We start from the raw sequence: 25,233 nt of genomic DNA, 5'->3' as shown, positions 1-25,233 counted from the left end.
GTTGCTAACCACAAACCTACCAGCCCCACCGGGGAGAAAGATGAGCTTGTCTTTTCCTATAGAGATTTACATCTTGGCAACCTTAAAGAACAGTTGAGTTTCACTCTGTCCTATAAGGTCGCTAGGACTAGGAATCAACTTGATGGCAGTGGATAGCTACAAAGACTAACGCTAGAAGGGCCATATGAAGTCACTCACTGCACCACACACCTCCCTTCCAGAGAGCTGGTAAGGATTTAAGGAGCTAGGTGTGCAGCACATGGTGAGTGCCTGGTGGTCAGTAAATGACAGGGCTTGTGATGCTCACCGATTACCGAGGTGGCCACGGGCTCTCAGCCATGGTTCTCACCATGACTATCTATCAGATTCCCTTGTGGAGCGCTAAAACATGCAGATGCCTGAGCACCCCTCTGTAACCACTGAATCTTCCAAGGGCAAAGGGTGAGCTAACCCATAGCGTTAGCTCAGATTGAGCAGGAATTACAGATCCTACCCAGGACAAGTGCACTAAGGACTCAGAGGCTGCACTCCTAGGAGAGTTCTTCTGCACCTGTCAGGCTCAGGTGTTTGTCCAGTATCCATCTCATCCAGCATCAGGGTCCAGACTGAACAAGAGAGGGAGCAGGTGGTGACCGAAGTGCACTGCCTGAACAGAAGAAGCCACTTTGCCTGTGGAAGATCTCCTTCTTATGCTCCATTCATAAGAGAGCATGTTTTTCCCAGCAAGCTCTGCCCACCTCGACAGATGTAGTCCACCTCCTGAAAGCACTCCAGACATAAGGGCTCACCTCCTGGCAGATATCACTTCTGCATCTGCCAGGCGACCAAGCATGCTCACACAGGGCCGATGCTCACCTAGCCATCCCTTCCCAACAGGTGATGATGCTCCTCTACCCTTCCCCAAACGGGGACATTATTTTCAAGGTGCAGAGTCCCTGGGCAGCACAAACAGCTAAACATGTACCTTAACACCCAAAGGGTTGAATCCATCCAGAGGCGCCTCAGAAGAAAGTCCTGACAAGATCACAGCTGCCGCCCTCGGAAACCCACTGCAGCACAGTCCGACTCTCACACACACGGTCGCAGCAGGAGTCAGAACAGACTCAAAGCAATGGGTACTGATGGGCACCACTGAATGACACGTCTGCCCGTTGCCTTTGCTGGGTCTAGTTAACGTTTAAGGATTCATTAGAATAAACCCTTTTTGATCAAAGTATACTTTTACGCTTTAACTAGTTTTAAATAACTTGTTAAATAGCTTTCATGTCTTTAAATAACTGCGCAGGAGGTGGTTTTGTTTGTTTTGTTTGCTTTGCGCTCTGTTGAGCTCATTTTATGAATCAGAAAAGTGAGAGCAGTGAGTGTATTTTGGCTTTCGGATATGACCAAATAACAAACACAGGTGCCCAGCACCCAACACTCAGCACTGGCCGGGCTGAGTTTTTCACGCAAGGTACCCTCACTTCTCTGGCATGGGGCGTGGTAGAGTGGGGTCCACACGTGTGCACACAGTGTACTATTGAACCCATGTGTTTGCAGATACTCCATTGACAGAAGCAGTGACCCCGGAAGGTTCTTCTATGTTGACATCACTACAGGTGCCCTAATGACCGCGAGGCCTCTGGACCGGGAAGAATTTTCATGGCACAACATCACTATCCTTGCCATGGAGATGAGTAAGTGCCACGGGGGCCCGGGCGATAAGATGCAAATGTGCCTGCAACTGTCCAAATTGTGTTGGATCAGCAATCATGTTCTTCGGTGGAGGGCATGGAAGTCAGGGGTTACCTTACCTGACTCAGTGAGCATCTCCTGGAGCCCAGTGCTAGCGATAGAAGCAGACAAGCTGGAGAAAGCAGTGGTACCCAGGGAGTTCGACTTTCCTACGAGGGAAGTGGTAGAAGGGGATTCCTGAGACGTGTAGGAGGTATCAATATGACTGGTACGAATCATGTAACGATATTCTTGGACAAAATAAAGCACTTACAACCTATGACCCTTAGCATATGCACATAGACATCCAGAATTCGAAACATCTTACAATGAAAGGCAGATTTATTAACATAATCAGCTCACAAATGAAATGGAAAATGAACTAAACTCAGCCAAATTTGAGATAGCGCTGTCATTTTTCCATAAGACCTAGTGATGGTAAATGTATAGGAGGAAATGGCCAACAAATTAACCTATTGATAGCTATTTGAGAGTAATTTGGCAATGTGTATTAATATTGTCCAAAATATTCACGTGACTTTTCTCACTAATTCTGCTAGTAATTGTATTCAAGAGATAATTATACATATCAGCAAAGATTTATGTACCAAAATGCCCACTGCACTGTTATTTAATTATAGGGGGGAATGGGAATTACCTAAATGCTCCATAAGAATTACATAAATTATAGTGTAGCCATGTAATACCTAAGCTTTCCAAGTATATTCGATGACACAGGATAATAGTGACAGCTTTGTATTTTGCTTAACTGTGTGTGTCTCCATGTTTTGTTTTGTTTTAGACTCTTATAAGTTTTGTTAAACGTAACAGCTCTGGTGATGGTGTGATACATCATAATGACTCACTAATGTTTCTCTGGACTTTCCATGATTCCTTCCGTCAACAAACAGTATTCTTTAATCATTTTATTGAGGGCTCGTACAACTCTTATCACAATCCATATATCGACTGAATCAGGCATCAAACATCATTGTTATAGTGAAGGGGGAAACATTTAAATTACCGGTATGCTGACACTCTGATAGCTAAATAGAAGCCTTTAGGGGTAAATAAACTATTTTTGAGAAAGAAAAATGAACCATCCTGTGAACTAGTACAATTACCTATGAAGAACAATTGGTACATCTTGGAATTCCGTGTTTGTCTTTGGGGCGTGATGGTGACCAAAACACACTAGCGGGGCTATGGAACTGTCTCCTTGTGACGGGGGTGAGTAAGGACTTGGACCCCAAAGCCAAAATTCCCCAAGTGACAAAGAATGCCTGTGCTGCCCCTGCCAGAGTCCAGGGAGTGGTGGGGCAGGATCCTGTAATATCCCCTATCCCCTCCACCCTATAACATCCCCAAGCAAAAGGGAATATATGGTGTTATCTGTATTCCAGTGACTAGCCTGAAACCTTTTGAAATAGAATTCAAAGAAGAATGGATTACTTCACAGCAATAACGTCGCGTAGAGCCACACAGGGTATGCATCAGATTACAAATGGGCTGATCTCCAGCCCAGAAGACAGCCTTTCATTCTACAGCCTGAGTGTGAGCCCAGCGACAGATTCTGAATCCCTCTGGAAGATTCATTTGGGGGGTGGCTTTCTTCCCCAGCCTCCACTGTCCCCTCACACGCCTGGTACCACTCTCTCCCCAGCCCAGAAGCCTCACTGCCCAGGCTGCGGACATTCAGGCCACGCGCTGAGCAGGCGACGTCTGGATCCTTGCTGTATTCACCCTGCCAAGTCCTTTCAAGAAAGTGTGGCTCTGCCCGCAGGCCTGAACCCTCACTCTGCTTGTCATGTGCTCTCTTTAGACAATCCCTCCCAGGTTGGAAGTGTTCCCGTCACCATCAGAGTCTTAGATGTGAATGACAATGCTCCGGAGTTCCCCAGATTCTATGAAGCTTTTGTCTGTGAAAATGCCAAAGCTGGGCAGGTAAGGCACGTGTGGGACGGTCACCTTGTCAAGCCCAGCATGCGGTGGCAGCTCACCGCGTGTAGCATCCCTGAAATGGTAGCTGCCCACCAGTTGTTAAGACTACTGGCAGCCTCGAAGGCTTTGTCCAGTCCAAACAAGACATGCACAGGGCTGCATCCGCTCACTCCTCGCCTTGTCGCCAACTCTATGGTGCCAACTGTAACATGCCCCGCCCACCCCCATGTGCTCTGGTGTCTAAAGGGAAGGACCAAGGAGAGAGGGGGGAGCAGGAAGAGTCCTCTTTTTCCCAGAGCTGAGCGTCAATCCCAGAGGACACTTTGCAGTACGAACCAAAAACTGCCCTCGCTGCCATCCAGTTGATCCTGACTCTTGCAACTCCATTGGGCGGAGTGGACCTGCTTCTGGGGTTTCCGAGACTGCTGATCATTACGGGAGCAGGAACCCTCATCTTTCTCCCAAAGAGCCCCTGGTGGTTTTGAACTGTTGATCTAGTGGTTAGCAGTCCAGCATACAATCCAATATGCTGCCAGGGTTCCTTACACTTTCACTAATTTTGTGCTTCTTTGTACTTCTCTTTGCTTCTGCCAGCAAGCATCTTGCTTGGGAATGGCCTGTCTCAGACACTTGGGAATTCCCTACTCTCTCTCTCATTCCTTTTCACCTAAAACACTCAGTTCTTAGTGTTGTTCAAACAAACAAATTTTTAAAAACCTCCCTGCCATTGAGCCCATTCCCACTCACAGCGACCCTACAGGACAGGGCGGAACTGCCCATGTGGGCTTCCAAGACGGTAACTCTTGATGGGAGCAGACGCCTCATCTTCCTTCTGTGGAGCAGCTGGTGGTTTCAAACTGCTGACCTTGTGGATTAGTAACCCAATGCATAACCCTACGTGCCACCAGGGTGCCAGGTGGTTCCGTTTGGGGAGGGAATTAACCTGAAGGAACAAATTCCTACTTGTTGGAAATAATTTTAGTCCCACCATCTTGTCAAATTTGTGTTTAAGTAAGAGCCTCATGGATTGAATTGTGTCCCCCATCTGAGTTGTAATTTCTAACCCCACACCTGTGGACCTAACCCTGCTGGGTGAGTGGGTCTTCTTCATTATGACTATGTGACAGTACTACTGCAGGGTGTGTCGGACACCAACCTTTCTTGAGGGAGAAAAAGAACAGAGTGGCTAAGTCTTGAGGTAAACAGAGATGGGGATAGAAGGCACATGAGATAACAGAGAGAGAACCCCCACCCATCCACCCTAGAGTCAACAGTGCGAGAGCGAGCCTTTCCTAAGGAGCGATCCCTGAATGTGGACTGCTAGTCTCCTAACTTGGGAGAACCTCTATGTCTTTTGCAAAAGCCGCCCGCATGTGGCATTTCTGGTGTGATGGCCTTAGAGCTCTAAGAGTGGGCCTGGAAACCTAAATGGACATTTCACTGAGAAGACTTCAAGTTACTGAGAAACACAGGGACTCTGGCATGGCCATGTGGTGATGTGTGTTTTAGGCCAGGCTGTCCACTGTATCATGCCTCCTTCCACACCTCAGGCCACAGGCCAGCTCCTGCTTCTGTAAGGCACTTCTCTCCTCTTCGCAATCCCCCCCAACACTCAACATAGGCCTCATTTTTTCCCCAGAGAAAAGCCTATGATCCTGGGGACCAGTGGCCATGGTGAAATGGGCCAAGGACATTTCAATGCTATAGGGTCCTCTTTGAATTAAGGGCTGGTGAGAAGAAATGAGCTCAGACCTTGGTAAGCTGGGCCTCCCAAAGCAAATGGGATGCTTGCTTTCAGTTTCCATTCCACCACCACCACCACCCCCCCTCACCCACCACACACACACACATCACCATCCCCACCCCCACCCCACCACTACTATCAGCTCCAGCGTCCCACAGCTCGGAGAGTACATCTGCCTGCAAGCCAGAAGGAAACTCTCTTCCCAAATCATGGAACTCTGCCATGATGCCTCTTTCTCTTCCCTGTCTAAGTCAGAAGCTTGGTCCATCCTGCAGAGAAAGAGCGTCCACAGAGCTTCCGTCCATCCCAGCCGCTCGTCGCTCATCGCAGTGGCCCACTGCGTGCCTGAAATGTACTTTCAACCACTTTGGAAGATCTGACTTCTACTTCTGTTTCTAGTCTGGAAAGACCTGAAATACTGTGTAGCTAATAAAAATTACAGTGGAGGCTTTCCAGACTAGGAAATGGTTATAAGATGTAAATATGGAAAGAATTAGAGCTGCAGGTGTCCGTTTACCACCATGCATAGTTAGGTCTGGGTGTAAACAGAGATTTAAGCACTCGGGGTGGGGGAGCAGGGGGATGCAAAAAAGCATCCGTTCCTATGCAAAGGCAATTGAGTTTTGAGCACAAGGATTTGAGCCTTTCTTTGCCTTCATACGTTCTGGGTTATATTATGCCAAAACCAGAAAACCAAACCCATGTCATCAAGTCGATGCTGACTCACAGCAACCCTAAAGGACAGGACAGAACTTCCCCTGTGCGCTTCTGAGACTGTAACTCTTTACGGCTGTAGAAAGCCCTGGGTTTTTTTCCTAAAATGTGACCGAAGGGATTTTTAATCTATACTATAGAGGACAATAAATAAGAATGTACGTTAAACCACTCCCCTAATCCCAAACATAAGCCACTTCAGATCTCGTGAAGGCGTCAGGAGTGGGGCTTTGGTTGCCTTCTGTGAGGCTGGCTGTAACCACCGCTCATTTCTAGGGTCCCACCCTGACAGCTGCCATTTCTAAATCCATCTTTTCATGATCTCTTACACAGTGCTTTGAAGCAGAGCTTACCCGTGACTTAAAGTAGAGTTCGTGGCATGAGCCACAAATCTGTCACATTTGTCATCTTTAGCCCAAGAGAATGAAAATCCAACGCTTTGATTCAGTCTGGGAAATGTGTTCAAGCCTTTTCAGCATCCCCCAGCTGAATCAGTAGCGCAGCAGCTTATAGCCGACGAGGCATCCTCGTGGTAGTGTGCCAGCTACTGTCCTCAGTTTTGTGTCGGCACCAGTCACAGGGCACGGCACTGTCCTCTCAGGGAGCAGCTGCCCAGAAACCTCAGAAAGAAGCTGGACAGTAAACTTGGTGGAGGCTGATGGCCCCGTGAACCTGCAGAGGAGGAAATGAGACCATGCCTGGAGTGTGACTGGGGGCGCCTCACCCAGCAGGACAACTTTGCTCCATCATACCAACCAGCCTGACCACTCACCCCCACCTCACCATGACACACAGTCACAAGTCTCTACCTTGGTCAATGGGAGAGAGGACACACTTCAAGGAGCCATGGGGTGGGTGGGAGTGAGGGGAATGTCAGCTGAAGAGGCAATGGCACCGTGAGCTACCCCATTGGGTAGCACCAACCCCGGTGACAGTGCTGTACCAGCCCACCAACAGCCTTAGCAGGTTTCACAGAGCATTCTGGAACTAGCTTTTATCCAGAGTCATGATGGAATGCCAGCCTTTAGACTATGGCATCAATCAGTTAGTCAATGCGGTGATCTGGGGAAGGTGGCTGTCTGCAACTGAGGGGACCCCTTCACTGAAGGGGGGTGTGAGCAACTTTTACCATAGCCGACACAGGCCCCCCTGCTTTCCGCGTGCCGTGAATGTAGCACTACCTCCCTACTGTACAGATGGGAGACATGGAGAAAAAGCAAGCTCAGCTTCAAGGCAACCATGAGGTCTACAGTCTCTCCCTTTGCAGAAGCACAGTCAGACCTCAAAAGCAGAAGTATCTCTGCCTTTCAGATGAGGTCCTGGAGGGTCTGTGCTTGTGGGTGGAGATCCAGGCACTCAGGAAGGAGGCCGCTTCTCAGCCTTTTCTCCATCTACTAATGTTCCACTGCCTGTTTCCCATGACTTTCTCTAATTGCTTTCTTATCCCCATTTCCTCAATAATATAGCAACTTATTTGTGGAAAGGGTGGATTTTTGGCTCAAGACCTCAAAAGGTCACCACCCACTTCTTGCTGCTTCCTGTCCTCAACTCTGCTCTGACTCTCGCCTGGCCATGTGCCCCCAAACCTTCTTGAACTCCCCCTCCCACCAACAAAATGTGCCTGCCCCGTGGCCTATTCCCTGGGGGTTCTTATCTCTGCGTTTCACACAGCCAATGGCCAAGTGTCTCCTGGGCAGAGACAGCAGTCTAATCCTAAAAAATGAGCCCAAATAAGAAGGTTAAGTAGGCCAGGGTGGGAGGAGAAATATATTGGAGACAGGCCTGACCATGTGGTACCCATGGTCTAAGGAAAGTCTCTGGTCTGACCTTGGTATGTGAATACAAGTTATGCTGATCTCTAATATCAGAGGTACTGGCTATGTGCCTATTAAGGTCATCAAAGACCCTTGGTGGCATGGTGGTTAAGCACTCAGCTGGCTAACAGAAAGGTCAGTGGTTCGAACTCACCACCTGATTTGCAAGAGAAAGATGGGCAGGTGACTTATAAAGTTGACAACCTTGGAAACCCTATCGGCAGGTCTCCAGTGTCGCAGAGGGTTGCTCTAGGATGGAAGTCACCCAACAACCATGGATTGTGTATCGGGGCCTCAGATTGAACCATAAACCGAAATGAAATCCTGAGTTGTGTGGTGGTATCAGAACTTCCTAGTGAGTTTCATGGTGTCCTTGTCACTCGAGAAACAATCTGCTGTTAAACTTTGGGGTTTGGGGTTTCACTGGATCCTGAACTTTAATCCTTTGGCTCTCACTCACCTGATACCATGTCCCCTCCGTCAGCTGATCCAGACGGTGAGTGCTGTCGACCAAGATGAACCGCGCCATGGCCAGCACTTCTACTATAGCCTGGCTCCCGAGGCCGCTAACAACCCCAACTTCACCGTGAGGGACAATCAAGGTAAGCAGGTGGACAGATGGCTTTCCATGCTTTTCTAGGGTTTGGGCTGGATGTTGGCCAGTACACCGTGCCTTGATCAAAAAGTGGAATGCACAAAATATGAGGCTAAGAAAACTGAAATTTGTCAAAAACAAAACGGAATGTGTAAAGGTCAGTATCCTAGGCATTGGTGGACTGAACGAACGGGGACTGGCCTGTTTGAATCAGATAATCGCACGGTTCATAGCCAGGAATGGACAATTGAAGAGGAAGTTCATTGTCATTGTCAAAAAGAACATTTCCAGATTTATCCTGAAGTGCAATCCTGTCAAGGGATACTATCCAGATGCCTGCAGAAACACCAGGTAAGACAGCTATGTTCATCTAAGTAAGTGCTGAGCATGTTATGTCCTTCCCTCTAGTTTTGGCAATTCCAGGTCTTTGCGTACTGCACTGTAATACTGTCCGTTGTCTTCTGGGATTCCCCTGGAAGCCTTATGCCCAGCCTACAAGAAGCACCAGGTAAGACAACTATTAATCGTGTCTACAAACCAAAGATGAAGAAACTGAAACGTTCTATCAACTGTTGCAGTCTGAAACTCATCAAATGGGCAGTCACTGATCATTGTGGTGACTGGAATGCAAGTATTGGAAACAAAGAAGAAGGGTCAGTAGTTATAAAACATGACCCTGGTAAAGAAACAATACCTCAAACCACATGATATAGTTTTACAAAACCAGTAACTTACTCATTTCAAACACATTTCTTTCAAAAACATACACAGTAACTATGCAGAGACTTCACTGAACAGGATAGGACCTCACCAGATAACCTATATCGGATCAAATCACCTACATCTGTCATTGGTCATAACAAGGCCAATGGCTGACTCCAAAACAGACCGACAATTGCTCCTGTGCCAAGTTCAAACTGAAGAAACTAAAAACAATTCATCATGACTGTCAGTCTACACCACCTGAATTTAGAGACATTCTCAAGAATAAATTTAATTCACTGAATATGAATAAGCTAAAATCAGACAAGTGGTGAGAAGACATCAAGGACAACACACATAAAGAAATCGGAAGATTAATCGAAAGATAGGAATGAAAGAAACAACCAAAATTATGTTGGAGGATAAAATGAAAGGGGCGTATTGATAAAGTGAAAGAGCTGGGAACAAGGCTTTAGGGGAAGTCCAGAAGATGACAAACAGTATTACAATGCAGTACGCAAAGACCTGGAATTGCCAAACCCAAAGGGAAGAACACGCTCACAATTTATTTAGATGAAAAAAAAATAACAAAAACATTTCAGACCTCAAGATGCCATGATGAAGAACTCGATAGTCAAATATCAAATGATCCAAGAAGCATCCACAAAAGATAGAATGGATACAAAGAGTCACTGTGCCAGAAATAAATTCTGGTGATTGGAGCGCAGAAGTAGGAACCATTTCAGGAGCTTATTCAGCATCTGGTTAATAACCAATGGTATTGCACTGAAAACATTGGCAAAACAAGGCTCTGAGAACTGGCATAGTACTGGCTGAGATGTTTCCACCAACAGATGCAATGCTGGACATGTTCACTGTCCTACGGCAAGAAATTCCGAACACACTGCATGGCCGTCTCTGTGCCCATTCCAAAGAAAGAGGTGCAGCAGAGTGCAGAAATTCCCTACCAGTATCATCAATGCCACATGCAAGTAAAGTTCTGCTGCAGCTCATCTAAAAACCGAGTAGTACATAAATAGAGAGCTACCAGAAATTCAAGCTTGCTTTAGAAGAGGATATGGAACAAAATATATCACTGTTGATTTCAGATTAATCTTGGCTGGAAGCAAAGAACACCAGAGAGATGTTTACTTATTTTTCTAGACTATATAAAGGCATTCAACTATGAGAAGTATACAAATTATGGATAACATTGAGAACGATGGGAATCCCAGAGCACAATGTAGAACCTATAAAATGACCCAAGAAGTAATCATCATTCAAATAGAATAAGATACTGCATGGTTTAAAAGTGGGAAAGGTGTGCATCAGTGTCATATGCTTTCAACATACGTATTCCTTTTCTGTGCTGCTCAGATCACCATCTGAAGAACAACGCAGCATAAGGCTTGAAGAAAGAGTCATTGAGCACCTGCGATATGCAAATGACACAACCCTGTTTGCTGAAAGCAAAGAGGACTTGAAGCGCTTGCTGACAAAGATCAAAGATCACCACCCTCACTATGGATGACACCACAACATGATGAAAACACAAATCCTTACCACTGGACAAATAAGTAACCTCAGGATAAATGGAGAAAAGCTTGAACTTGTCGGGAATCTCGTTTTACTTGGCTCTCCATCAGCACCCATGGAAGCAGCAGTAAGGAAGGCATACGGCTGATTGCATGAAGGCCTTTTCCAAGTGTTAAAAAGCCAAACTGTCCCTTGGAGGATGAAGGTGTGCCGGACCTAAGCCGGGACCTTTTCAATCGCCTCCTGCATATCCCAGCTAGACAGTGAATAAGGAAGACTACAGAGGAATGGATGCCTTTGAACTGTGCTGCTGGTGGAGAGTATTGAATACACCATGGGTTTCCCAAAGAAAGAACAAATCTGCCTAACTCAAAGTAGAGCTGGCTTGCTCTTGACAAGCAGGGCTGGGATACCTCATCTCATGTACTTCAGACATGTTATCAGGAGGAAGCAGGCCTTGGCTAAGGACATCAGCTTGGTAAAATAGACCATCAACGGAAAGAAGACGCTCCTCAACTGGATGGATTGGCGCAGTGTCTCCCAACAGTGCGCTCCAACATGGGAGCGATGATGAGGGTGTGCCGGAACTGGGTCTTCTTTTCCTTATGCTGGGCATAGAGCTGATGAGTCGAAGTTGACAGGACCACAGCCACTAACAATCGCCACCACGTGTAAAGCATATCCAAGATCGCCTGTCAGAGCGCAGGGAGGACATTAATGTGGCTCCAAGTGTTCCGTTTGCGAGCATCCAAGGAGGGCTGCCCTCTGCTGACTCGCCAGCTCCCCTGGGGCAGTCAGTCTTTGGTGAAGGGTGCTCACAGGGTGCATGCTCTGGACCAAACACTGTACAGTGAGGCCTGAGATGCCAAAGCGCCCTCCATTCCAAGATGTTCTGTAACTGTGGGAGGAATCGAGGAGAGGCCCAAGAAAGTGGCCAAAGGGCAAGGTAAAAACAGTGATCGATCGATCAAAAATCATACAGAACAAAAGGAAGACAAAAGATGGCTAAGTAGAAGAGGGAAAACCCCTGGCTCTCCCATTCAGTGACGCCTTCGGGCAGAGTGGAACTGTCCCACAGGGTTTACAGACGCAGCCTGGCCCATCTTTCTCACATCGATGTTTCATCGCGCAGCTGGGCACTTTAACCAGTGTCCTACAGTAAGCAAATGGACAAACCGCCCAGCTCCAGCACTGGAAGAACTTGATTTCTTTAGCATCGTTTAGATCTGGAACTAGCTGCCTACTGCAGCTTTGGGGCGAGACTCCTAGGTCCGTCTCCTCTCGCCCTCACTCCCAGCCACCCACAGGGTTGATAGGCCTAGAGCACTTCTTTGGACTTTGATGGACAAAGGAGGGACTTTTGTTCTCTAGCCAGAAAGAGACCTTCAAAACAGGTCGCAGCACCTGGAAAACCATTTGACTCTATGGAGAGAACCCCTTAGGCAGCTAAGTCAGCTACCTAAGCACTTGCTGACTCGGTGGAGGCCATCACGTCCCTGGGCTACCAGCTCATTTTCTTTCCAACGTTGAAATGTTAGGGAGCCCTGGTGGTGTAGTGGTTATGTGTTGGGCTATGATCCTCAAGGTCACCAGTTTGAAACCACCAGCCGCTCCAAGGAAAAAAGATGGAGCTTTCTACTCCCGTAAATAATTACATTCTTGGAAAACTCACAGGGGCAGTTCTGCTCTGCCCTATAGGGTCACTATGAATCAGCATCTACTCAATGGCAGGGAGTTTTTTGGTTTGTTTGGTTTTGAAAATGTTAATTGTCACTTTAATCCAAGCTAAATGAAGGGTAACCCAAGTCATGAGGAAGCTTTCCTGATCTTACTCTCAGACATCAATTTATTGTAGACTTACTTCAAAAGCAATTGAGCGGCCTCCCATCCCCATACCACTGTCTTCTCCGGTAAAACTTGAGAATCCTAAAACAGTTTCCTTCTAACTGGTAAGGTTCTACCAAAGCCGTCCCTTTAATCCCCTTGCCAAAAAAGCAAACAAAATGAAACAAACCAAAAAATAACCCCGAAAACCAAAATCCCAAGCCAACCCACCGCTGTTGAGTTGATTGGCGTAGACATGCCCCAAAAGGGTTTCCAGGGCCACCCTCTTTGAGGAAGCACACTGCCGAATCTGTCTCCCTCAGAGCAGCTGGTGGGCAGGCAAGGGCTTTAGCCACGACACACTTGTAACCCTCTTCAAGTTATCCTAAAATCAAGGTGAGACTTCTGGAAGGAAGGACAATCTAAATTATAAAACAAACACCCTAGTCCCATGTCCTGAGATGCCCAGCAGGCCACAGTACCTAGCTCAGCCTCTCTCCGCTTCCAGCGAAGCCCTGCCTGCACCCCAGGGAACATACTTTCTATGTTTCTTCAGGTTGTCAGCTACCTGGCATTCTCTGCCTTCACTCTGGCTTCAGAATCAACTGAGAGAGCACCGGCAGCCACATGCTGCCCATTTCTTGGAGATGGTTTGGGGTGCCAGTGCATGGGCCCAAACCTTAAAAGGATGGTCCGGTAGAACAGGGCCATCACAGACAAGAAGGACTGGTCTCTTGGAAGCTTCCTGTAACACAGGGCAGGACATCTTCACCCAGAAGTCTATCCTCCTGAATCTTCTTGTGGCCTTATCACTCAGGACTCGTCACTGAAGTTCTGACCGGGTAGATCTACTGGCCAGACCTGCGCCCAACACGCGGCGTCCTGTGATGAACACAGCAGGGCTATCTCCAGAAAAGCTTTTGGCTTTTGACTTTGTGGCCCTAAAGCCTTATGAGGACCACGTGGACTGAACCCACGGCTGCTTCCAAAGCACGCCCCCACAGTTTGTCTTATTTGACACTTAGAACTGATGATCATTAAGGTTCTTTGATCTGGCTCAGAGAAGTCTTTGAAGCTCTAGACTCCGCTTATGAGAATGAGGCACACCCAGGGAGGTTTCTGTGTTCACTTTGAAAGTCATGATAGTGGGCTAATATCATGACCTGGGATTTTTAATGATTTTTGCCCTGAATTTTCATATGTGGTTCCGGATTCGACAGCTGATTTTGCATGTCCCATCCCTTCTCTGTTGGCAGAAGGCCAGAATATTCCTTAGAGGCAAGGATGGCAAGACTTTGTCTTACAATCCTTGGACATGTCAGGAGAGAGCAGTCCCTGGAGAGGGGCATCATGCTTGGTCCAGTGGAGGGGCAGCAAAGGAGGGACGGCCTTCCAGGAGAAGGACACCGTGGTGGCCTCAGTGGGATCGAGCGCGGGAACCGTGGTGAGGACGCGCAGGGCCATGCTCTTCTTTCACTCTGCAGTGCATAGGGTCACTAGGGTCGGGGCTCAGACTCGATGGCACCGCACAACAGTAGTGACCTTTCTCGCAGTCCTTTCCTCTGCTGCAGATAATCTGAGGCTTGTAGTATCTGTCGTCTGTGGAATGCAGACCTCCTCTAAGGCAGGTGAGAAGTGAGAACACAGGGCAAAAATGACTTTTAAAATTTCCTAATTCCAATTCTTTCTTGTTGTGCTTTGTTTTGATTTTTGTCATTGGCTTGTTGTTTTGTTTTATTTTGTTGCTTGGGTTTGTGCTCTCTAGGTTTGGGGCATGTTATTATCTCCGCAGGTCTGTCTAAATAAGATGGGCTGGATGAACATCTGGAGGAGAAAACAACGGGACCGACAGTTCTTTGGGGGGACATGGGAGAGGGGGAGGTGGGGGGGGGAGGAAATGGTGTTAACAAGTCCAGGAACAAGAGATCCAAATCAGTGGTGAGGAGGGTATAGGAGGCCTAGTAGGGTGTCACCAAGGGTAATGTAACCAAGAGGAATTACTGAAACCCAAATGAAGGCTGAGCATTATAGTAGGACAAGAGGAAGGTAAAAGGAAATAGAGAAAAGACCTAGGAAGCAAAGAGCATATACAGAGGTCTAAATAAAGGCATGTACATATATAAATGTATATATGAGAATGTAGAAATAAATCTATGTGCATATATGTATAAGTTTAGTATTAAGGTAGCAGGTGCACATTGGGCCTCCACTCAAGTACTCCCTCAATGCAAGTATACTTTGTTCTATTAAACTGGCATTCCATGATGCTCACCTTCCCAACACAATCGCTGAAGACAAAGTGGGCGCATAAGCAAATGTGGTGAAGAAAGCTGATGGTGCCTGGCTATCAAAAAATATAGCGTCTGGGGTCTTAAAGGCTTGAAGGTAAACAAGAGGCCATCTATCTCAGGAACAAAACCCACATGGAAGAAGCACACCAGCCTGCATGATCACGAGATGTCGAAGGGATCAGGTATCAGGCACATCAGAACAAAAAACCATATCATTGTGAATGGGGGGGAGTGCTTAGTGAAGACCCAAAGCCCATCTGTGGGCAATGGACATCCCCTTATGGAAGGGTCACGGGGAAGAGACCAGCCAGTCAGGGTGCAGTGTAGCAATAATGAAACATACAAGATTTCTCTAGTTCCTAAATGCTTCCTCCCCACCCCCCACTATCATAATCCCAATTCTACCTTACAAATGTGGCTAGACCAGAGGATGTACACTGGTACAGATAGGAACTGGAAACACAGGGAATCCAGGGCAAGTGATCCCTTCAGGGCCAGTGGTGAAGGTGGCGATACCAGAAGGGTGGAGGGAGGGTGGGATGGAAAGGGGAAACCGATTACAGGGATATACACATAACCTCCTCCCTGGGGGAAGGACAGCAGGAATGTGGGTGAAGGGGGATGTCGGACAGTGTAAGATATGACAAAATAATAATTTATAAATTATCAAGGGTTCATGAGGGAGGGGGAACAGGGATGGAGGGGGGAAATGAGGAGCTGATGCCAGGGGCTTATGTGGAAAGCAAATGTTTTGAGAATGATGAGGGCAATGAATGTACAAATGTGCTTTACACAATTGTTGTATGTATGGATTGTGACGAGTTGTATATGTCCCTAATAAAATTATTTTAAAATTTTTTAAAAGCTCCAGATTATGACACTCTCACTGCCATCCAGTCAATGGTGACTCATAACAAACCAGGACAGGGTAGAACTGTCCCTGTGAGTTTGAGACTGAAACTATTAATAGGACTTGAAAGCCCCATATTTTTCCCTTGGAGGAACTGGGGGTTTCAAACATCTGACCTTGTGGATTGCAGGCCAATGCGTAACCACCATGCCACCAGGGCTCCCAGATCATGATATTAGCTTAATATATTACATATTAGCTTTATAGAAACACAGTCCTGGAGAAGGCCATCGTGCTTGGTAAAGTGGAGGGGCAGCGAAAAAGAGGAAGCCCCTCATGGAGAGGGACGGACGCCGTGGCTGCAGCGATGGGCTGAGGCACAGGAACAGTTGTGGGGATGACGCAGGATCGGGCAGTGTTTCCGACCGTTGTGCATGGGGTTCAACCACACCTAACAGTTTGGATAATCCCCCTGTAAGACTGGTGAGAGGGCAGTGGGGGCAGAGGAAGTGAGTGTTCCTGATCAAGTAGGGAGTCTCACCGAGTTCATTTAATGCTTACACTCAGCCCACCAAGAAGAAGGAACAACAGGGCATGTCGTGTGACTGGGGGCTTTCAAAATGCTCTGCCGCCAATGTGAACCTGTGTGAGGTTCTTCAAAGAGCACAGGAGGACCTGGTGACTCATTGCAGAGGCATAAAAGGATATGGAGAGAAGCCCAGCCAAGGCGGAGAGTGGCAAAGACAAGCTACCTACCACCAGCAGCAGGGGGTCTGGGCACAGAGCAGCAGCAGGGCCTTGGGAGCTGCTGACCAGGATCAAAGGGCCCACGAGTCACCCGCGATTGCTCATTTCTGTCAAACATTCCTGGGGACATTTGAGTTGGATCTGAAGTCTGACAGCTCGCCCTAGGCACTTTTGTGTCCCAAGGGTAAGGCAGGCAAAGGGGGGAAAGGTTTCTTGCTGTGGCCTCTGGGCTCTGCCTAGAAGCAAATAAAGACCAGGGCTTTTAAATGCAAATGCAAGCCCAGGCCGGGCCTGAGGTGGCTGCACTGAAAGATTGCCCCTCCTCTGTCCACACACCACTCTGACCCTCAATTCCCCCCACCCCACCCCCGGAGAAATCAGTTCACTGATTGGGTCTTTCATTTTTCCTCCCCTTTCCATTTTTCTCTCCCTCCTTCCCGCCCTGGACCCCTGACCTCCTCAGACAACACCGCCCGGATTCTGACCAGGAGGTCCGGCTTCCGGCAGCAGGAGCAGAGCATCTTCTACCTGCCCATCCAGATCTTGGACAATGGACAGCCGGCTCTGAGCAGCACGGGCACGCTCACCGTCCAGGTGTGCAGCTGTGACGATGGCGGCCACGTCATGTCCTGCAGCCCCGAGGCCTACATGCTTCCAGTCAGCCTGAGCCGGGGCGCCCTCATTGCCATCCTGGCCTGCATCTTTGTGCTGCTGGGTGAGTATGTGGCCACTGGCGCTGAGCTTCTGGAAAGTTGAGATGGGGAGGGGGAAAGGCAGAGACCAGCACAGCACCCGTTCTTACCGGGCCTATGCCTTGTAAGGCCGCAGTCAGCAAGCACCAACTATGTGCTGGGGGCCTGGCGCAGTGCTGAGAGTCATAGGACAGACACGTCTGTGTCAGCCCTCTCAGGAGTGACTTCAGCACAGAAGCAGAAACTCGGTGCTACTTTGGACAGGGCAGGACCTCTTCTTCCAGACCTCGGGTGGGACAACAGTGGCTTTTGAGCCACAGGTGACTCTTTCAGGACAGACATGTGGCTTCGAAGTAGCTGAAAATTTGGAGGCATATTATTCAGATAATGGTGATTTCATTTGTTTGCAAACATCTATTTTTATGAATGATTTTTAAATGGGTGTGAGGGACAGGATGGGATCTTCCTTCTCAAAAATTTGCCGACTCCTGGGTCAGCCCCTTCAGTTCAGATAAGTAGTAGTTACGCACACAGGGATCAGTGAAGGAACTCAGAGACAGAGCAAGCCTGATACACGCAGCCCCACCCCAAGACCCTGGTGCCCTCCCCTGATCATCCCCAAGTGCAGGACTCGGGAGCCTCAGACCAGGACAACAGCAGCAGCCCTAGCCTGCACAGCCTCGCCTACTTAAGGCACCCTGCCCGACCACCCCTGCCTCGCCCCTTATAAAGCCTGTGAACTAGCCGCCAGGAGTCAAGAAGTAGCACCGGCTTGTTTTCAGGTTTGGGAGCAGAAAGCAGGCCCCCACACTCATGCACCCGTTGAGCTGGTCCAATCAGGGTGTTTACACCTACATCCCGGGGTGGAAAGGAATTGGAATCATAGCTGGCTGTGCTCCATGTTCAACTGGCCGTACTGCATACTAGACCCTGAAAGCAAATACCCTCTCAACCTGCAGCAAACGTGGCTCAGAGATGGAAAACCCCTTGCTAAATGGCTGGGCCAGGCCTCAGACCAAAGCCGCAACTGATCTCACCCAGAAAAACCTTCCATGTCTCCAGTATAAGTAGCCTTGGTGGCATAGTGGTTACATGTTGGGCTGCTAACCACAAGGTCCAGGTTCGAAACTACCAGGTGCTCCTTGAGAGAAAGATAGTACTTTCCCCTCAAAACTCACAGTGGAAGTTCTACCCTGCCCCAAAGGGTTGATTTGAGTCGAGTCCTCTTACAGCAGTGAGTTTGGTTTGGAGTTGGGGTCTCCAGCCTACTGTTCCCAAGCTGATTCTACTTACAGGGCAGCTAAAATTGGGCTCTGCAGCTTTTGATGCCTCCTACTTGCCCTGGGTTCCTGTTCAGGTTTTGCAGGGGCAGAGGCCTCTGCTGTGTCACCCTGGTGCCACAAGCTGCTACCCTCTCACATCAGGGCAATGTGGGTCTCCCTTTCCTGGGGCTCATGGTCCAGGAGCAGTACATCCAGGGACACGCTTCAAGTGAGAGTGCTGAAGGGACCAGCTTAAGGGAACTTTAAATTGGCCAATTAACAGAACAAAACTTGCACAAAAACATAAGTTTGAATTCTGGCAGCCCCCCCCCCTCCTCTCAGAGCTCTGCTCCCCTTCATGAGTGGCTTTTCTCCCCACCTCCATCCACCATCCTGGGCTTTGATGCCCCTTTTAAGGTTGCTGACTGGGGCCAATTCGACCTTAGCTGTGTCCTAGCCTGTCCTTTCCACCCTGGGAGAACGATGAGGCTTCCCCATAAAATGTATAGTCTTGGAAATCTACAGGGCTACTGCTCTGTCCTTTACAGTAGCTGAGTCAGAATTGACTTGATGGCAGTGAGTTTGGTTTTTCCAGTTGTGTCCAAACACCTATTCTCCAAAACCACTCACTTAACAAGTTGATGCTGAGCACCTGTTACAGGGGAGGCACTGCTTCAGATACTAGAGGAAGTAGTGAACCTATTAAGATCCCTACTATCAAGGGATTTGCATTGTCATTCAGAGTACATCTAAGTGAATATGCACAAAACTGCTATGGTATATCAGGTGGCACGCGTTACAGTGAAGGACGGGGGCAGAGTGTCCCGAGACGCAGGGAGGATGGGTGCTCCAGAAAGACTTCCCTGAGGACCCATACTCCCTGGAGTAGATCAGACAGATAAGATGGATTTCTTGGGGAATAAGTTGTCTGAGGCAAGCACTGTGGCAATCTACCAATGAGCAGAGACTAAACCGAGCCTAGGATATTTCTTTTAGTGGAAGAGCAGGAGCCATGAAGGCACCGCGAGTTAGGCGTTAGGCTGCTAACTACAAAGTTGGTAGTTCAAACCTACCAGTTGCCCCGAGGGAGAACATTAAGGCCATCTGTCCCCAGGCATCTGTTACAACCTAGAAACCTAGAGGCAGTTCTACTCTGTCATACAGGGTTGCTAAGAGTCAGCAGCAACTGGATGGAAGTACGGTTTGTTTAAGCATAAATCACTGTGAGGCAGCCACCCATCCCTTGTGCTTAAGACCATATGACCGACCAGCTGTTAGCTAACTCCACACCCCTCACCAAAAAAATAGTAACATAAATGCCTGGACCCACTCTTGAGACCAGGGAAACGGCTACATGCATTTCAACTCTTCTCGCTGAATCTACCCATAGCTAATGTACCTTGCTTAGAGAAAGGGGGACTTCATGAATGGCTATATTATCCAACGCAGAAGAAATCTTCACTTCCCATTAGGGAAAACAGCAAGGCACTTGCATTTTTTAGAACAGACGTGCAGATGTCCAGAGGCCTCATCCTTGAACTCTACATTCACCTTTACACCAAGAGATATGGACAGACCAATGGCAGACGTTCCTGAGAGAGCCAAGAGCTAGCACTTGAAGAATTGTTTATGTGGGCCTTTAGCATAAGAGATGTGGTTCAATTACATGAAAGGAGTGTAATATAAATAACCTTCTAAGTTCTTTAAAAAAATTAAAACTCCCTGCCATCGAGTCCTTGCTGACTCATAGTAACGCCCTGTGGAGCCCTGGTATTAGAGCAAATTAAGATTTCTGATTCCCAGCTACGACAAGCAGCATCTTTCTGCAGTTCTGTGAGTGTCCACCAGGTGGCACTCGGTACCCTTGAATGAAGAACAGTAAAGCCTTTAAAAATTCCAGCTCCGAGGAGAAATTTCAGGACAGGTTGCCTTTCCTCTGTCTTTGCAAACTGCCTAAGTTCTAACTTCACCGTGGCCCCATGTAAGGGGACATCATTACTAACAGACTACTGTACAACTGTTAGCAGTGGAGGTTGTGCAAGGGACAGTGAGTTCATCACTCCCAAGCCCATAGAGAACCCTGGGTGGAGCTATCGCATAAGCACTGGGCTGTTAGCCACAAGGTTGGCAGATCAAACCTACGACTGGCTACACAGGAGGAACTTGCAGCTATCTGCTCTGGTAAAGGTTTGCAGGCGCGGAGTCAGACTCTTGTTGCCCTGTCTTTTGAAATGCACTACGTATACACAAAGTGTTCAGGAGCTAAATTGAGAGGAGCTGCTGTTAAATCCTCATGGATTCAAGCACAAGTATTTTTAGGCTCCACCCACAACTAAGCCAGCATGCCCTTCGTGCGACTCAGGGTGACCGGAGGCATGAATGGCAGTTGAGTTGTTAACAAAGCACCACACATTTTGTAGGAAAGGAAACATATTTAATTCTGGCCTTGTGAAGGCAAGTAGGTTTCCATCTCAAATGTGCATCTACTTTCTGGAAGGTCTCCTAGGCCCTTCCACACTATGCCTACACCAAAGCAACCCCACTATCATCCTGTCGATTCAGAATCAAAGTAGGACCTAAAATGCAAACACCCATAGAATCCATAATTTTCTGCCACTGAAATCTTTCAAGTGACTGGTGCTATTTTCCCCAAAAATTTTACTTTCAGGGTGTTGTGCAGCCACTTTTTATTTAAATCAAATTACCTCAAAATTAAGACACATATTATCTATATTTTTCAAGAGATGGGCCTGTACTCACCCCCACCCCACCCCACCCCAATAAGGGTCTTATTGTGAGAGTTAACAGGTTACCACAAGTCAGAATCCGCAAACAATAATGATATAGCCATTGCTCCACAGCAATACTTCCCTCAGCCAGCAGCCAAGGCTTTCTTTGGTCCTCAACCTTTCAGTCACATGATCTCTTAACCTGTGCCTCGCGGACAAAGAAGTCCACCTGCCACTCTTTCTCACAATGTCTGGGGCCAGAGGAGGAGGAGGTATCCCATTGTCTCCGTACTGCTCCTGAGTCTCCATGCCAGTCTCTGTTGCCTCTGGCTCCCACCACTTCAGTCAGCAATCTTGAACAGTTCTGGGAACTCCATTTACCATTAGAATTCTCGCCAGCACACACACACGTTTCTGATTTTGAGTCCTAATGTTTTCCTACTACCCTAAAGTCCCACATCATCTTGGAGACCCCTTTCTAGCCTGCCGTGTTCGGCCCCTCCCGCTTGCCCTGGCAAAATTCACAGACCTGCCGCTGTACTCTTTTGGCAACACGTGTAGCTCAAAGAATTCTTGGTGGAACCGTACTTAAGCTAACTGAATGGTTGATGTTTCAGACCTCCCGGCTGTCACTAGGGAGAAAGTCCACATCTGTGAAGATCACAGCTTCCGAAGCCCAATGACGCACTTCTGTCTTATCCCGTTGCTCTGAGTCAGAATCAACTTGAAGACAATGGGTTTGGGATTTTTACTTGCAGCTCTGATAGCCCTTTTCATTTCTGGCTGATATTACCGGTACTGTAAGTCTACAATCTGCTTAGATGGCAAGGCAATGAGAGAAGAAACCATGATCATATTTAACCCTGTAAACTCCCACTGTGCATAAAGACTAGTTAGGTTTAGTCAGTGTTTACTGGGTCTCACAATGGCAGCACCTCACATCCCAATACTCCAACCTACCCCCCCACCCATCAGCTCCAACCATCCAGATCCAGTTCAAGCCGCCCCCCTTAAACCCCTATTGGTTTCCTTTCTGAAACCCCACAGCGCTTACAGACCGCACCTATTTTTGCACATAAAGAAGATATAAAGGAGTTCATCATTATTTCCTGTGTACACATCCAGTCTCCCAAACTATTAGGGACAATATTCAGTATTAACAGCGTTAATTGCGATTTACAAAAGTCTCACTCTCCATTCAAATATTTCCCCAAAGCCCTTTTGTGAAGTTTAGGGGCTGATCCTGAATCTGTTGCGGCACAGATGGCTGCACTCGCTAGTCTGGTTCCCCCCGGGATAAACTGGGGTCTTATTTTGCAGTGTTGTCAAGCCGTCACTGTCCACTGGCTGTAACCAAGCACGCCAGAGAGAAAACAATCAATAGCGGCTCTACAGCTCAAACCTCCACCCACTTCCTGGAAAACGTGTTCAGTCAGAGAGAAACAGCTCACTGGAATGATCGCTCTCCCCCCTGAACCCCAGTGGGCACAGCCTAGGGGTAAAAAATGCATTCGTCAGAATAAAAATGTTCACCAGACCTGCGCGGGCACATCGCACAGCATGGTGTTTCTTCGATAATGTGATGAATCATATCAAATAGGGCTGCTCTAGTCCCTTCCTTGCTCGGGGGCCAGGAAGTCACACCCCCCACCCCACCCCCTGTGATTTGGAAGGTTTTTCCAGGGGAATCAAGTTACCGGAGAGGGGTCACTTGATGCTCCCTCTTGTTTATTAGAGAAGGTATAAGAAAGACCATGCCGTTGGCTCATATTTAGCATGTGCCTCTATATGCATCTATCTTGACAAGCATTAGCATATTATATTTATAGAATAGAATCCAATTGTGATGCTAATGTAATAAGGCAGATTGCACCTACCTAATAAGATTTCCACATTATAACAGGAAAGCTGTCTACTCGCGATGACTCAGAGGGCAAGATCTGATCCTTAGCACGTCTCCAAAGCACATGAGTCAATGCCCAGGGCCACTCAGGCGACCGTAAAGGGCAGGGTCGAGCTGCCCCCGGGGTGTTCGGAGACTGGAACTCTACGAGAGTAGACAACCTCCTCCTCCAGTAGAGTGGCTGGTGGGTTTGAACTGCCGACCTTGTACTCAGCCCCTGGGCCACCAGGGCCCTGTGACCAGATGCAGAGCATGGTCCCGGGGACGTGCCACCGGTAGCCGGCCGTACCCACAGTGGCAGTGAGGGCAGCTTGGAGTGGAGGCCCTTCCAGAATCGCTGGCTCCAGCGCCCACAGACCACCCCACCCTGTCCCTCGGCGCAGTTATCGGGTTTCTCTGTTGCTTAGGTTTGGGGTCACACACCCCAGTAACCGCCTGTCCGTCCCCTTGCCCCGCAGTGCTGGTGCTGCTCATCCTGTCCATGCGGCGGCACCGGAAGCAGCCCTACGTCATCGACGACGACGAGAACATCCACGAGAACATCGTCCGCTACGACGACGAGGGCGGCGGCGAGGAGGACACGGAGGCCTTCGACATCGCCGCCCTGTGGAACCCCCGGGAGGCGCAGCCGGGCGCCGCCAAGACGCGGCAGGACATGCTGCCCGAGATCGAGAGCCTGTCCCGCTACGTGCCCCAGACGTGCGCCGTGAGCAGCACCGTGCACAGCTACGTGCTGGCCAAGCTCTACGAGGCCGACATGGACCTGTGGGCGCCGCCCTTCGACTCGCTGCAGACCTACATGTTCGAGGGCGACGGCTCCCTGGCCGGCTCCCTGAGCTCCCTGCAGTCGGCCACCTCGGACTCGGAGCAGAGCTTCGACTTCCTCACGGACTGGGGGCCCCGCTTCCGGAAGCTGGCGGAGCTCTACGGGGCGGCGGAGGGGCCCTTGCCGCGGTGGTGACGGAAGCCGGGAGGGGACGCGCCGAGGCGGCACGTGCTCCGCACGCGCTTCGGGGACTCGGAGAGCGAGCGAGACTCCGGGCAGGGCGCTCTCGGGATCAGCTTTACTCGGTTAGGAGAACCTACAGATCCAAACGGAACCGCAGAGAGGAGGACCACAGCCACCCAGCTCGCTCCTTCCTTTTTTCTTTCATTGTTGCGTTCAAGATCGCGCGCTCAAAAGCTTCGTCTTACCGAGGTGTTAGGGCACGCTTGGGTTGGTTGGGTTTGATTTGGGGTTTTGTTTTGTTTTATTCTTTATTTTTTTTTGTTGTTGTTGCTTGCCAGTCACCAAGGCCTTTGTGCCTTGGCCACCACAAAGAGGTTCGGCCCTTAAATTCAGAGGTGGAAAATTGAAAGCATCTAGAAAGTTCCATGGTCATCTTACCTATTTTCTACCTTCCACTAGTCACCTCCTAAGCGTTCCACTGGCTCGTGACCCCACAGAATGCAACCCCCACAAAAGGACACGGAGGAAATCGTTCCTCGGGTGAGATTACCCGAGATGTTCCAGGACGGAGGGAATCCGCTTTGCATGGGGGAGGGGAGGGAAGGGAGGGTGGGAGAAGGAAGAGGCACAGACCTCGTGCTCAAGGTAGCCTAATGGCTGAAGCCAAGGGTTGTTGGCATGGCAGCCGGGGCTACTCCAACTGCGTGTGCTCTCGTTCTCCCCTCAGCGCTTTGAACTGTGTCCCCGTCACGTGGTTCCGAAGGAAAGCAGAGCGTCTGCTCCTTCTGCACGGTCGGAGTCTCTTCCATGTGCCAAATGTGAAGATCAGATGCTACAAACGGAAGCCAAATAAAAAGAAGTATCTGATGAAAGCATGGGTTAGAGGGTTTTCCTAATCTGTGTGAGGTCAAACCCAAGGGATGTTTACAGACTGTAGATAACCTACTTGAACAAAAAATCAGTATTATACAGAATAAAATGGATGTAAGAAAATTACATGTATAAGTTTTGTATATTTGTTAATAATTTTGGTAATAAATATGATGCATTGCATCTCAGTACCTTAGCACTTCTTTTAATAAAAGTCCAATAGAAGGGAAGTCTGGCGAATTTGTTTACTGGCTGAACAGGTAAAGGATGACCTTTTCAGACCGTGATCTAGCCTTGCGTTCCTGGGTGGGCTGATTCATACGGTGAAAAAATAGGAGGGGTGGGCATCCTTTTTCA

General features: G+C 48.6%; 1 protein-coding gene across 1 annotated transcript in view; it reads left to right on the top strand.

Annotated features, from left to right (window-relative positions):
* CDH20 (cadherin 20) overlaps window positions 1–24,018 on the top strand; it is a 70,604-nt gene extending 46,586 nt beyond the window's left edge. The window contains exons 7-11 of the mRNA XM_075532721.1: window positions 1,540–1,676; window positions 3,536–3,657; window positions 8,411–8,528; window positions 16,935–17,186; window positions 23,516–24,018. Of these exons, the coding sequence (XP_075388836.1) occupies window positions 1,540–1,676; window positions 3,536–3,657; window positions 8,411–8,528; window positions 16,935–17,186; window positions 23,516–24,018 (1,132 nt within the window). The remainder of the gene's footprint in view (window positions 1–1,539; window positions 1,677–3,535; window positions 3,658–8,410; window positions 8,529–16,934; window positions 17,187–23,515) is intronic.
* The last annotated feature ends 1,215 nt before the right edge of the window (window positions 24,019–25,233 follow it).

The sequence above is a fragment of the Tenrec ecaudatus genome, chromosome 15, assembly GCF_050624435.1.
Source record: "Tenrec ecaudatus isolate mTenEca1 chromosome 15, mTenEca1.hap1, whole genome shotgun sequence".
NCBI lineage: Eukaryota > Metazoa > Chordata > Mammalia > Afrosoricida > Tenrecidae > Tenrec > Tenrec ecaudatus.
This window is presented reverse-complemented; position numbering and strand designations above follow the sequence as displayed.